The sequence below is a fragment of the Cololabis saira genome, chromosome 5 (genome assembly GCF_033807715.1).
Source record: "Cololabis saira isolate AMF1-May2022 chromosome 5, fColSai1.1, whole genome shotgun sequence".
NCBI lineage: Eukaryota > Metazoa > Chordata > Actinopteri > Beloniformes > Belonidae > Cololabis > Cololabis saira.
The window spans coordinates 23,667,632-23,681,488 of NC_084591.1; the positions used below are offsets into that span (position 1 = coordinate 23,667,632).

General features: G+C 38.7%; 1 protein-coding gene across 1 annotated transcript; it reads left to right on the plus strand.

Annotated features, from left to right (window-relative positions):
* The first annotated feature begins 1,200 nt into the window (after positions 1 to 1,200).
* pllp (plasmolipin) lies at positions 1,201 to 13,848 on the plus strand. The gene is made up of 4 exons (XM_061721298.1): positions 1,201 to 1,762; positions 10,263 to 10,436; positions 11,031 to 11,141; positions 12,150 to 13,848. Exons 1-4 carry the CDS (start codon positions 1,598 to 1,600, stop codon positions 12,255 to 12,257), a joined length of 558 nt encoding a protein of 185 aa, XP_061577282.1. The 5' UTR covers positions 1,201 to 1,597; the 3' UTR covers positions 12,258 to 13,848.
* Positions 13,849 to 13,857: the final 9 nt, after the last annotated feature.

Sequence of the window (13,857 nt, forward strand, 5' to 3'; positions counted from 1 at the left end):
TATGGTGGCCAGACACGCTCTCCGAGTGGCCACGGCCACCCCTGGCCACCCCCGAATCCACCACTGTCTCCTGCACGACTCAACACAACAGATGAATTCTGACAGCAGTTCTACAGGCTGGTGCATTTTGAAACGTATATACCTTCATTTTGTTTTTTGCAATGCAGCACAGTGATGTTGCAATAATCAACGGCCTTTCCCAAAACTGTTCCCACAAAGACTGAAGCACAGCCTTGTCCAACAAGTCTTGGCTGAAGCATTAAGACAGCTCTTCACTGGAGGTAAGGGGTCTGAACCCTAACCACTAACTAACACACTAACACTTCTTAACCTAACACTTCTTGACCCGACTATCTTCTCATCCTACAGGTTCTCCTCTTCGTAGCTGAGCTGCTATTCTTAATAAATGCTTTCACTTTTCACTTATATCTTACAGTTAATGGAGATGTTTCTGGGATACCTATCTCCAGTTTTGATTTTCAGCAGGGATGACATTTCACATATTTATTGCAAAGGTGTCGTCCTATCACAGTTTCATTCTTACAACCACTGAGGTCTTTTTAGCGATCTGTTTTGTTTAACAAGTGTTTGTAAATGCAGACTGCATCAGTAGGTGCTTGACTTCATACACAAGTGGTAGTGGGTCTGATTGGTTAGATTAGATTAGATTAGATTAAATTTTATTGTCATTGCACATATTAAAGTACAGGGCAACAGAATGCAGTTAGCATCTAACCGGAAGTGCTAACTGCATTCCGCTGCTATATACTTCAGTTCAATATTTATCAGGTGTGGCTAAATGCCTTTGTCCAAACAACACACGTATGTCTCAGGCATACGTATTTAATATATACTCGCAAGAGTATAACACGACTTTTTTTAATATATAAATTTTACTGGAGCCACATAGGCTACAGTTTAATCAGAATCCAAGCGAATGAATAGGTATTGAATAAAAGATGCTTCTAATATCCACACCCAGAGGGCACCATTTACTAAGTTTTGTGTTTGTCTTTGTGCATGTGTGTGTGCGTGCTTGCTTGTGTCCGTGCATGTATTATTTGTGTACATTTCTTCTTCCTTTTCCCAGTTCTCCAATCTATTAATGAGTCACGCAGGCAAGTGGCCTCTGAGAGCCATATGGGAGGTGCCAGAGAGAGATAAGAGATGTTAAAAGAGAAAAAGCCCCAAGCAGATATGAGAGAAGATGATGAAACATTTGATATGTTGCTGTGGGTGTGTGAAGGAAAGAGAGACTAGCACAACGCCACCATTGGACACCTGTCAGCGCAGGTGGACGGACTTACGGATGGATATCTGAGGTTTAACTGAAGGCTTCCTCATTCACACTTTGGACTTTTTTTAACACATCAAGACCGTCCATTTTTTACTTTAAGCATAAAGATTTTAATGAGAAGATTTTGTTTGCTATTGTCATCAGCTGATGTATGGATTTTATTCAATTCCAGTATCATCTAAAGCGTGAAAACTGTTGGTGAAGGAAGACTTCCCATCTGTTAATCTCAGACTGAAAGCTTGAAGAGTTTGTTAGTGTGGCTGTTTCTGGGATACCCATCTCCAGATAAGCTGTTGGATCATGGCAGATTTCCCGTCCAAGGTTACTACGGAGACCAGCGCCCCCAACTCCCAGAGCTCCCAGCAAAGGGGAAACAGCCTCCGAAGTTTGGCTGCTAATGTCACCACCAAGATGGACATGTCCTTTGTTCGAAGCATCCCAGCTATCCTCACGATGGCTGAAATAGTATGTACGACACCGACTGCTCACACTTATATCTCTACTCATGTAGCACATCTTTTGTTTATTGTTCTGCACTTTCATAGATTTTTTAACAAATTAATTAAATAACCAGAAAGTTCTGGAAACAGATGACCATGTTAGCATATTTATGAGTTTGGTCAGATCTCTAAGAAATGAGCAGATGTCTCACACTTATTCTCTTGGTAGAGTTGTAACTGTTGACTCTGCTTCGTCCCGTTTATGAGCAAAGCATATCATAATCTTTATTTCCAGCTCGAGGAGTAAATACAAGAGACTTTACGAATTCCTGGACTTGGAACCTGAGGAAGTAAAGACATGGACCACATTTATTTATAAAATGGGTTTACCTTTATTTTTCTATTCTGTTATATCTTCATTGTTCAAATAACATGAATCAATACAAAGGATTAACATGTTGTGCAGCTGACGTTGCGAGTATTACTTTTCCCTTTTTTTCGTTCATGTCCTTGGACCAGAGCTTTGTCACTTTGCTCAGTGTCAATCAGGACAATCAGGAAGGTGTGACAATGAAAAGAAAGTAGATGAGGGTTATTGTATTTTTATGACACTCCGATTTATGACAAACTGAAGATTCTGTTAGTATTATGTGAAGGTACATGTGAGAAATAAATCATTATGGAAACATAATAGACATCAACATGCAGTTGATGCCTATGAATACCAATAGCAACAACTTCTGCACAATCTCACAGCAGGACACTTGCCTCCCGCTGACTATTATACGAAGAATCAGTTTCAAGGCACTTCATAATTGGATTCACTCCTCAGACCTCGAAGTCACACGTCCAATTTTATTACTTTTCCATATAAGATGACAAATACTCAACTGTTAAGTTTAAAGGTTTGAAAAAAAAGTGTAGCTTGTAGGGGTAGCCTATCTAAATGCACGGGTACATGATATGATTAAAAAGGAAAACTAACTTTTAAGCAGTACTCTCAGGTTCCACTCAGTCAACAACAGTTTGATTCAAACTTGTTTGACAAATGTCACTTTATCTTGTGTTTCCTTTTTTCTCCTCTGTTACTTCCCAATGTGAAACAGGGCACAAAAAAATAAGGCAGTTTTGCCTTAGGGATGTTTACATATCTATGTGAACAGCCTACAAATATTATAAAAAAGGCAGAATATATTTTCAAAAGTCTAGCGTTGAAAGTACTGCGAGTAAGTGGCCTAGATGTATGTGAGGATATCTGACACATAATTTCCACTAGCTTCAGTTGACATGTGATATTCAGATTCAGATTCAGATTCAGAAAACGTTGTCCTTACAGGCAATTCAGTGAACAGCTCCCAGTACCACAACTTATCAGTGAATTATTGACTCAGGGTTTCCAGCAGCTGAAGTCCCAATCATGTGCAATAGGTCAATAAATATTTACAAGGAGTAGGATAAGGAAAAATAATAATAGGCCTAATAACAAAAAAATAAATAAAACACACATGCCCCTTAGTTAATTTATTCCAATGGGAACATCCAGCGTTAGCTAGCACAACAAAAAATAAATATCAGTATCTTTAGACAAATGAACTTCTCTGTGTGTTAAAGTTGTGTAATGGGGTGTAGGCTATGAATGTAGGCTTTGAATCTAGTCTATGAGTGTAGGCTATTAGAAAGTAGAGAAAGTAATTCTCCTCCATGGCAGGAAGAAGTTGTTGTTAGCAACATTAGCAATGCTACCATGCACTCATCCATAAAGAAATACTTCCTTGCATTGAACACCAAGCGCTGTGATATATATTTGATATCGATCGACGGAGGCAAAGTAGAAACCTGTGAGAAACTGAGTGTTTTTAAGTATTAAATATAGTAAACCTACAGTAATAAACCCCCCTAAAACTCTTGACCATGTTCATTAGAATTATATTTTGCTGATAGAAATTATCATCTCCAAGTTTGTCTTAATACCGTATTTTTCTCAAAGAATTGCAGCAATTATATGGTTTTTAGAAAGATGAGGAACTAAAGAGAAGATGAATTTAAAAGGAAACTACAGTTTATGAAGTATTACCTACCTATTTGGATAGCCACATTCTTAATATGTAACCATACATGTCAGTAAATGGCTCAGAGGTGAGGTCTTAAAATAGAACCATTAAGGATTTCTGATTGTGTGCATTTGATGAATGAAAGAGGGAAGAGGACAGGACATAAGGGATCAGGATATACGATGTATTTGCTGAACTTTCTGCCCACACAGAGCACATGTGACAGGCTGAATGACCGAAAGTTGAGGAGATCTTTGTCCCCTTGAGGCTCCTCCTGTTATTAATGTTCACTCTGTGTACCTACCACGTGACTCTCGTCTCTCTTTGGTTTATGAGTTTGTGCACTAGTAAATTCACATATGTAGACTTCAACTTTTGGAAGTTTAATCTCAAGACAAGAAATAAGAAAACTGTTACCTGTTTTATCTACTGCAACTCTCAAAGATGATAAACCAAACTGAGCATGTTTCAAAACACGGATGACATCTTTTCAACTCCAACATGTACATATATGAGTGTTTTTAGTAGTCAGTCTAAACAGGATCAACACATTTTGCACAAAAGTTGTTTCAGTGCAAATGAACAACATTGGAAAGTAACTTTTCCAAGTTAAAATGAAATAAATACAAGAAACTTGCACTCCAAAAAGGATTAGTACTCAGTAATGGCTTGACTATATACCGGTGAGCAGCATTAACAGAAATGTCTCGGGGGTCTTCAGGTAGGAACCTCCTAATGCCAGTATTTCATTTAGTTAGTCCCATGGCCCCTCCAGAAGCCTAAACAGTGATTTCTGGCATCCCAGAGTCACTCACCTAATGCCAGCTCTCACTGCTACCCACCAACACAACAAACTCCATCATCTACCTACAAAACCCCCACAATATCCTCCATTAACTTACATTCACAATGGCTGCCAAAACCCTAACCCTAACCCCTCTCCAAATTTCCTTCCTCAATGCTCAGGTTCTGCCCCTAATTCTGCATATCTAAGTTTTCTCCTCTCATATGGCTCCTCTAATGAATCTTCCCAGGAAAACTGTCAGCTCAATAAAGTAAACAATTTGCTTACTAACTGAATATAAAACTATAGCAGGTCTTAAACTAAACTATTTCCTGAGGAACAAATAGCTTTCTATCTAAATCTACCTGCATTTCTCAGTCACTAGCAGCTTCTGAACAACCAAACTTCCGCCTAACTGTGTTGTCCCCTACACATTTCTGCCACCCACATACAAATTCTCTTAACACCTGCTAAATCCTGCTTACGTCGGTTTTTAATAGCTGTAGCCAAGTTTTTCAACTGATTGTGTCGCTGCATGTATTTGCCTTGTGACAAGCTAATTTTACAGCCTGACAAGATATGTTTTAACGTTGCAGTACCTGAACACCAGGAGCATGATGGGCCTCCCGTTTATCCAGAGCTTTAGTTTCCGGTGGGTTGGTAGTATGTATGTAGTATGTAGCCCCCATCAGAAATGTTCCACATCAGTTTGCTTGAGCCAAACCCCAACTGGGGAAACTAAGACTTACCTACAATCTCTGCATGCCTACGAGGTGCTTCTGTGTCCTGAGCTGCCAGATTTGGGTTCCATTTCCTCCGCTTGATTGGATTTGGAACCACCTCCCTAACTAATGCATCCTTATCCCCAGCTATAAACAACTTTGTACTGATGTTGGAATACTTAAACTCCTCTGTTAAACTAGATATTGGTAGCTGCAATAATCATTACCCATACAATGCTACACTACTTGGACACATAGGAACATCTAACCACTTCCTTAAATAGGAGTCAACTACCCTTTCCATTCTCTCCGCGGTGGACATTGAAATTTGACACATTGAAAATGGCCACATCAACCTAGGGAATAAGCCAAACTGCAAACACCACAACTTTCCTGGAAGACCTGACTAGTCTATTCTACCCAGTCTTTCAGCAACATTCTTCCTACACACTGTATCATCTACCTAAACTCTTCAATGACTTTCCACTAACTGTTTGCATTTCCTCCTCATCAATGAAAAACTTCATAGGCTATACTTTAATTTCCCCCTACATATTGAGATGCTCCGGGACTTCCGAAGCTTTAACGTCATGCTAGCCCACCTGAAGTTCCAGCAGTCTCTCTGTTGTAGTTTCAAGTGACCAATCATCCCTGTAAGCTCTAACTGGTGGGAGCTGTATCCCATTCTGCCGTCTCTATTCACCAACTACCCATTTGGAAGCTCTGATGATTATTTCCATTGCCATTGTGGATGCCAACAAGGGAATTATACATCCTTCCATAATACCTATTTCTAATCTCTGCCATTTTATAGTGAAACCAGCTGTATTATTACACAACCTTAAGTTCCTGAAAAATCTACACAAAGTTAATAACTATCCCAGGCACTCTTAGATAACCAAATTCTCCTATGTGACTTGTAGCTTATTTGTGGTTGTAGCAATGCTGCTGGGCCTCACCACTGCTACCATGGGCTGCTAGTCCATGGTAGGATAGATATACGACTACACAGAAGCTCTTCAAGTTGTAGCTTTATTTAGTTTTCAGGGCAACAGCAAGACTGGTTGATGGAGTTAACTGTTAATTTGTTATGGTGGAGCAGAAACAAATGGGACCTGCATTGTTCAAAGGTTAATAAGAAGTGAACATTGACTCGCAGTAGTAAAATAAAGTTAGAGAATTTAAATAGCTTCAGGTGCTAACCACAAAAGAAAAACCATAAACTCTTTGATTTTGATATGAAGGGCTGTGAGGGACATTAGTCTGAAGTAACATGTGTACACATTTCAGCTTTTTCAAATACCACACTAAAAATGAAAATTTGTCACACATACTGTTATGTTCTTATTGTGTTGTATAACATATAATGTTTATTTGTTTGTTATATACATGTGAAACCAATCACACTTCACACTGACAAATGCTTTCATACACATACAGTAGGTATTTAATATGTTTAATACTGAAGAGGAAGGTGTTTCAGATTAAAGTCCACTTCATTGTTGCACCAAACTATTTAAAGAATAAACTGCAAAGCGGAGGTGTGACAGAGCAAACACTACTATTGATTTGGTCTCATTCCCTTGGGAAGCTGACTAATGTAACTCGAATAATCTGCATGCTGTACTACACATTGTACTACAGTGGCAAGTACACGTTTCCTGGTGTTTGACATTTATTTGGTGATAAGATTATTGAAACATGGAGACAAAGACTGAAGTATAGTCAGTTTAAATCAAGCCTTTGCCCCAACAAGAGGAAACAAAGGCAGCAAACAAAGAAACATAATGTCTATCTGTAACTTCAGTGAGTTTTATAATATATATATATATATATATATATATATATATATATATATATATATATATATATATATATATATATATATATATATATATATATACACTCACCGGTCACTTTATTAGGTACACCTTGCTAGTACCGGGTTGGACCCTCTTTTGCCTTCCGAACTGCCTTAATCCTTTGTGGCTTAGATTCAACAAGGTGCTGGAAACATTCCTCAGAGAGTTTGGTCCATGTTGGCATGATAGCATCACGCAGGTGCTGCAGATTTGTCAACTGCACATCCATGATGCAAATCTCCCGTTCCACCACATACCAAAGATATTCCAGCGAACAGAGATCTGGTGACTGTGGAGGCCATTTGAGTAGTGAACTCATTGTCATGTTCAAGAAACCAGTCTGAGATAAATCTTTATGACCTCGTTTTGACCCTGGCTTTCATATTGTTGATGCCAAATTCTGACGCTACCATCCGAATGTCGCAGCAGAAATGGAGGCTCATCAGACCAGGCAACATTTTTCCATCTTCTGTTGTCTAGTTTTGGTGACTGTGTCAATTGTAGCCTCAGTTTCCTGTTCTTAGCTGACAGGAGTATGGTTTTCTGCCGCTGTAGCCCATTCACCTCCAGGTTCCACGTGTTGTGCGTTCAGAAACTGTAATTTGGCTTTTTTATGTTTCTTCAGGAGTAATGGCTTCTTTCACGCTGAGTGGCCTTTCAGCCCATGTCAGTGCAGGACTTGTTTCACTGTGGATAATGACTCTTTCTTACCAGCTTCATGCAGCAGCTTCACACGGTCTTTAGCTTTGGTTCTGGGGTGGATTTGCACATTTCAGACCAAAACACGTTCATCTCGGGGACACAGAGCCTGTCTCCTTACTGAGTGGTGTGATGGCTGGACATTCCCATGATGTTTATACGTGCATATAATTGTTTTGAACAGATGAACGTGGCACCTTCAAACATCTGGAAATTGCACCCATGGATGAATCAGACTTGTGGAGCTCCACAATTCTCTCCCCGAATTTTTTTGGCTGATTTCTTTAATTCAAACAAGGAAGCAGAGTGCTTGAGGTGTGGCCTTAAAATACATCCTCGGGTGTGCCTTCAATTAACTCACATGTTGTCAGTTAACTTCTCAGGAGCTTCCAAACCCATGACATCATCATCTGAGCTTCCCCACGTTATTTAAAGACATAGTACTTTTTGTGTACCGTATGTAAACTTTTGAAAGCAATATAAAATTCTCTAAGAAATTCTCTCTCATTATTGTAGCATTTAGCAAAATGAAATAATTTTTGTAATCCTTTATCCTATATATATATATATATATATATATATATATATATACGGTATATATATATATATATATATATATATATATATATATATATATATACGGTATATATATATATATATATATATATACGGTATATATATATATATACGGTATATATATATATATATATATATATATATATATATATATATATATATATATATATTCAATTCAATTCAATTTTATTTATATAGCGTCTAATACAACAAAAGTTGTCTCTAGACGCTTTCCAGAGACCCATACCCAGAACATGACCCCCGAGCAATTATTACATAAACAATGGCAGGTAAAAACTCCCCTATATATATATATATATATATATATATATATATATATATATATATATACATATTGTCAGTATGTTGCTCGTCTCGTGTTTGGCAACAGAAGTCTGTTTTTTCTTTTTGAACTTCAACAGCAGCAGCGATCAGTCTCCTGTTTCAGTCCTCTGCCCAGTTATGCAATATTGATTAACAATCTGCTCTCCATGCCACATTATAAAATCCACCTGCACAACATGTAAACAGAAGTACATTTGCTCCAGAACAAAGTTTTCCCCCGAAGCTTCAGCATTTCGCCCCATTCCTTCAACTGGACTGTGTTTACTCTAAACAATGCCAAGTCCTGCCTGTGACAGTTATTAAACCCCTTGTGTACTGTGTTGTGTGATAATAATTTGTTCATAGAATCATTTTAACTCTTTTAACCAGCCGTAAATCTTATTTGCTGTCCCTTTAGTTCAGAACAGGCCCTCATTATTAAGACAGGAGCTTTGTAAACGTCATCTTTGAGATGTCCACTGTGCATGTGTGTGTGTCAGTGTCTGTATTAGGCGTGTAATAAGTGAAACATGACCGCTGCATGCATAATGGCCTCTGGTCTTCATGTCTGTTCCCAAGGGACAGAAGCAGAGACATGAATGGAGGACCAGAGAGAAGCTTTGTGTTGCCCTGAGTGGCTTTTCTGGCTTGATTTCTTGATGGTGAGGTTTCATGAACAATAAAAATGAATGATTTAGAGGACAGTGTGGGCCCTATTCATCCATTTGGATATACATACAAAAAAGGCACAATGATCTTCACCATCTGTCCCGAATTTTAGAAAATTGAATTATTTACACTTGTACATTAAATTAAAACGTTATCCAAAGTGAACTGTAAATATGAAAAAATTGAATGATCCAGGTATTTCATAGAACAGTAAGACTAAGTTAGAAAATCAAGCATATTTCTATTATTCCCAGTTATAATGAGTCTCGTCCACGCTGGAGGACTTTCAAAGAAATAAATACATATATTTGACTGTTGCATCTCCAGTCCAGTCTGCTGTGGAGACAAACAGCAAGGGATCTATACTCCTCCATCATGTCCACTTCATCTCACTCATCTCACTCACACTGTTTAACGTTTCTTGGTCCTCCTAAAATCCACAATCATCTCATTTGTCTTCTTCCCACTCCAGATGAAATGATTGTTCCCACACCGTGCCACAAAACGGTCCACCGGTTCTCTGTACTCGGTCTCTTGTCCATCACCGATACACCCCACAACTGCAGTTATCTGAGCTTTTCTGCAGATTAATTCACAAGTTAACACACATTACATTAACAAGTTCATTACAGAGCAGCTTTGAGGTAAACAGGATCAAACAGTTTCCATATAATTGTTTATGCTCGTATCTGTTTTTAATGTGTTAAATTGTATTCCTTTTTAAAGGTACGTCTAATCTTTTTATGTAAAGCACTTTGAATTGTTAAACCTTGTCTCAGCTGACTGCCCCACGTGGTCTCACTGTTCTTGGTTGGTGTGTCTTGTTTCTGTTCTTTAGGTCCTGGGTTTGCTCCACTGGGCTCTGATTGCCAGCACACCTTACACGGTTGTGCCAGCGTACGGCTGGGTGATGTTTGTGGCCGTCACTCTGTGGCTCATCACCACCGTCGTCTTCTTTCTGATCCTGTTCAGCGTCCATCGACAGCTGGCCGTCATCCCCTGGCCGCTGACGGTAGGGACGAGGGGGAGAGAGGAATCTCTTCTGATTGTGATACTGTCAGATGAAATATCCCTGATTTACATGAAAGTAAAAATGTTTTTGTGATTGGACTCATTTTTATTACGGTTTTGAAAAATGCTGCACAAACAGGAAGAAGGCAACACAGATTTGAACTAAAATATTTACTGCCAGGAACAAAGAATTATTCGAAGTTCAGTCAAATTAAAATAAAAATTTAAAAATGTAAATAGCCTGTATAACTAGAATGAGGTATTGCTGGAGATACTGTGAGATCTGTGTCTAAAATTGACCGTACAAAAGAGAAGCTGCTCATCAGCTATGAATCCTGACTGCCACTCAGAGGTTTCCATGGTGATGACTTCTGGATTTTAGTCAAGTAGCTCTGACTGGCAGTTTCTGACTGAAAACCTGACCGAACTGTTGCTAAAGACAACTCATAACTCCAAATAAAGTTTCTTTGCCACTGTGAATGACACAAAATATTCCTGCACACGCTGCTGCAACGTTGGTGTTTGATGTGACTGCAGTTCTTCTTGGAAGCAGCTGTGGACTGAGTAATTGAGTCTGTTTCCCCCCTGTTTCTAGATGATGGTGTATAACGGTGTTGCTGCATTGCTGTATCTCACAGCTTTCTTGGCCAATGCTGCAACTGTGAAGTACTTCGGTTATTTCTTCGGACATATAGGAGCCGCTGCTGTAAGACACGAGCACCACTCACACTAACTTAACCAAAATTGAATAAAGAGGCTGAATATATAAGAAACTCTCAGATGAGGAGCTCTCTGTCTTTCACCTTTCATGGTGAAACAGTGTTCTGGTCACCAGAAAACAATCATGGATGGAAGAATCTTTCAACCATCTCTTCTATCACATCATCTCAATGCCACTGCTGTTTGGCATGTTTGTTTATTATGGTAAAAAAGACGCATAGAGCATAAATATGAATATATGAAGCCGAGGACAAGTAAGATAACAGTTCAAATGTCTGTAAGTCACTCTTCTCTACTGTTGATCAAGCTAATCTGTGTTTAATCAATTTTAGACTCATACGCAAACAAAAGCTTGTGCATATATCATTATTTGGACATTGTACTTATTTCCAATTAATGAACCCTAACCTTCACGGATGGCAGTTCATAACCCGAACTCCTCTCACATCTCAAACACGACATCTGGCCTCTTTAGGGTTGGCCTCCGTTCCCATGAGGACTTCTGTCCCCAACCAGATCACTCATCACACCAGAGGGCGTATAATGACAGATACACACACCAGAGTTCAGGACAGAAACAGTCAAGTGGGTGTTGGACATAAGATGGAAAACTTAGAGATTACCAGAGTGGTTTATAGTCTTTTGAGTAGGTTAAAGTCTATCGTAGTGTATAGCTACAGTAATATATACCATGTGACTACATACATGCGCACACACCAAGCTTGGCCTACTTCATATCACAAACTCTTATCAGTTACATTTTACTGCCTCTGAGGCACACAAATTGAGATACATTAACATTTTTACACTGGCGATAAAGTCCTAGTAGTTGATTGTTAGGACAGTGAAATCACAAGCTCCTGGAATCTGGGTGGTTACAAACACAGAAACATCTGTGAATAAAGTCACAGATGTGTCTGGCTACTGAAGTGATGAAAGTGGCAGTTCTCCTACCCCCCATTTCACTTGTGTTCCCGTCTCTCTGTCCATCCAGTTCTTTGGCGCTGTGGTGACCCTGCTGTACGGCGCCAGCACTTTCTTCTCTTACTTGGACTGGAGGGATGATGGAGGGAATGCTGCGACCAGCACAGTGCCGGCCTAGGACCCAGCGTAGCCCGTGATGCTGCTCTGGGAGCAACATTTCAGTGTTTAATGTGACTTTTTACACAGTCTCCTTTAACTATAACCACTAACCCAAACCTGATTTCAGCTGAACTCCAGTATTAACAAGGTGAAGCCCGTTCCAGAAATGTCCTCCTGTTTGTTATTCCTAATAGCACCATAAGAATACAGGAAGCCTGCATTCATAATTCTAAGTAAGAGTTATGGCAGTTTCCCAAAATTCACAGTTTTTTAAAGATTTGTTCATGTCTATGGAGCCACTTTGCTTTGCACAGCATGGTGATTGACCAGAAGAGTTAACAAAACCTCTCTTAAAAGGCACATCTAAAGCTTTTAAAGTTGCATCTTAATGCAGAATTGTAAGTTTGATGTCCTACTAGAGTTTGTGTGCTGGACTGTTTTAATGTGTGGCCCAGTTGCTGTTACTCCCTGGAGTCTTCCCTGCCAAGGAAAACTTGGAAACACTGCAACATGTTTTGTTCTTTGCCTTTTGTGCAGATTAGATCAATGAGGGGTGCCCAGTCTAGTCTTTGGTGAGGCTAACTGGTTGCTGATCACTAGAAAGGTACAAATATTCACAATTAAAGGGATATCCCAACATTTTGGGAACAGTTATTTGCCACCAACTCCGGAGCAAATGCACCTGCCCAAGAAGTGCTGCTTTGCCAAATAAAGTTAATTAAATGTTCATAAGATTTTTTCTCTCGTTTAACAGTTATGTCTAAACAAAGCAAATGAATGAGTCACAACATGGAAATAAAAACATTAGGGTTATTCAGGGGTTATTGGATGAACAGAGAAAAGAAAAGCACAAGTATCAAACTCTGGACTTAATGGTCAGCAAGCTAATTCCAAATTTTGGTGTATCCCTTAAACTTGTTGCGAGATCATATTTTGATATTTTCCCAAATTAGTAGGTACTCCTTTAGTGTAAGTTCCTTCAAATAATGAAGTAATAATTTAAGTGTATACTACAGTTTCTAAGGGGCATTAAGTCACTGGACACTGGTTAGAAGGGTTGTGTTATTGTTTAGTCTGCTATAAACATCACATGCGCACCAGGAAATGAGACACTTGTTCATCTAAATCCTGAGAGGAGCAGCACGTCTCTCAAATTTCACTAAAGTCAATATTGAAAACTTGAATGTTGAACTTTTCTCAAGTGGACATCTATCCACCAAATCAGAGAAAATTATGAAACACAATCATTCGATGTTTATTCTGTACTTTTTGTTTGTATGACATGTTACCTCCTCAGCAGTTTATGATAAATATATTTCTTGACATGGTCTTCATATGTTCCCCTTTCTCCCAGACAGATACCACTCCATCACAGGAATAACAAGTTTGCATTATATATATATATATATATATATATATATATATATATATATATATATATATATATATATATATTCATTAGTGGATTTACTAAATACTGCTCAGCTCCAGTTTTACTGTAATGTGCCTTTATTAAAAAAATATTTCTCTTTTTGTATCATGAATTTGATATAAAGGATAAATGCAAGGACTCTACCGTGCATTTCTAATAAAGTTCAGAGACGTTTCAACCTAGTCTT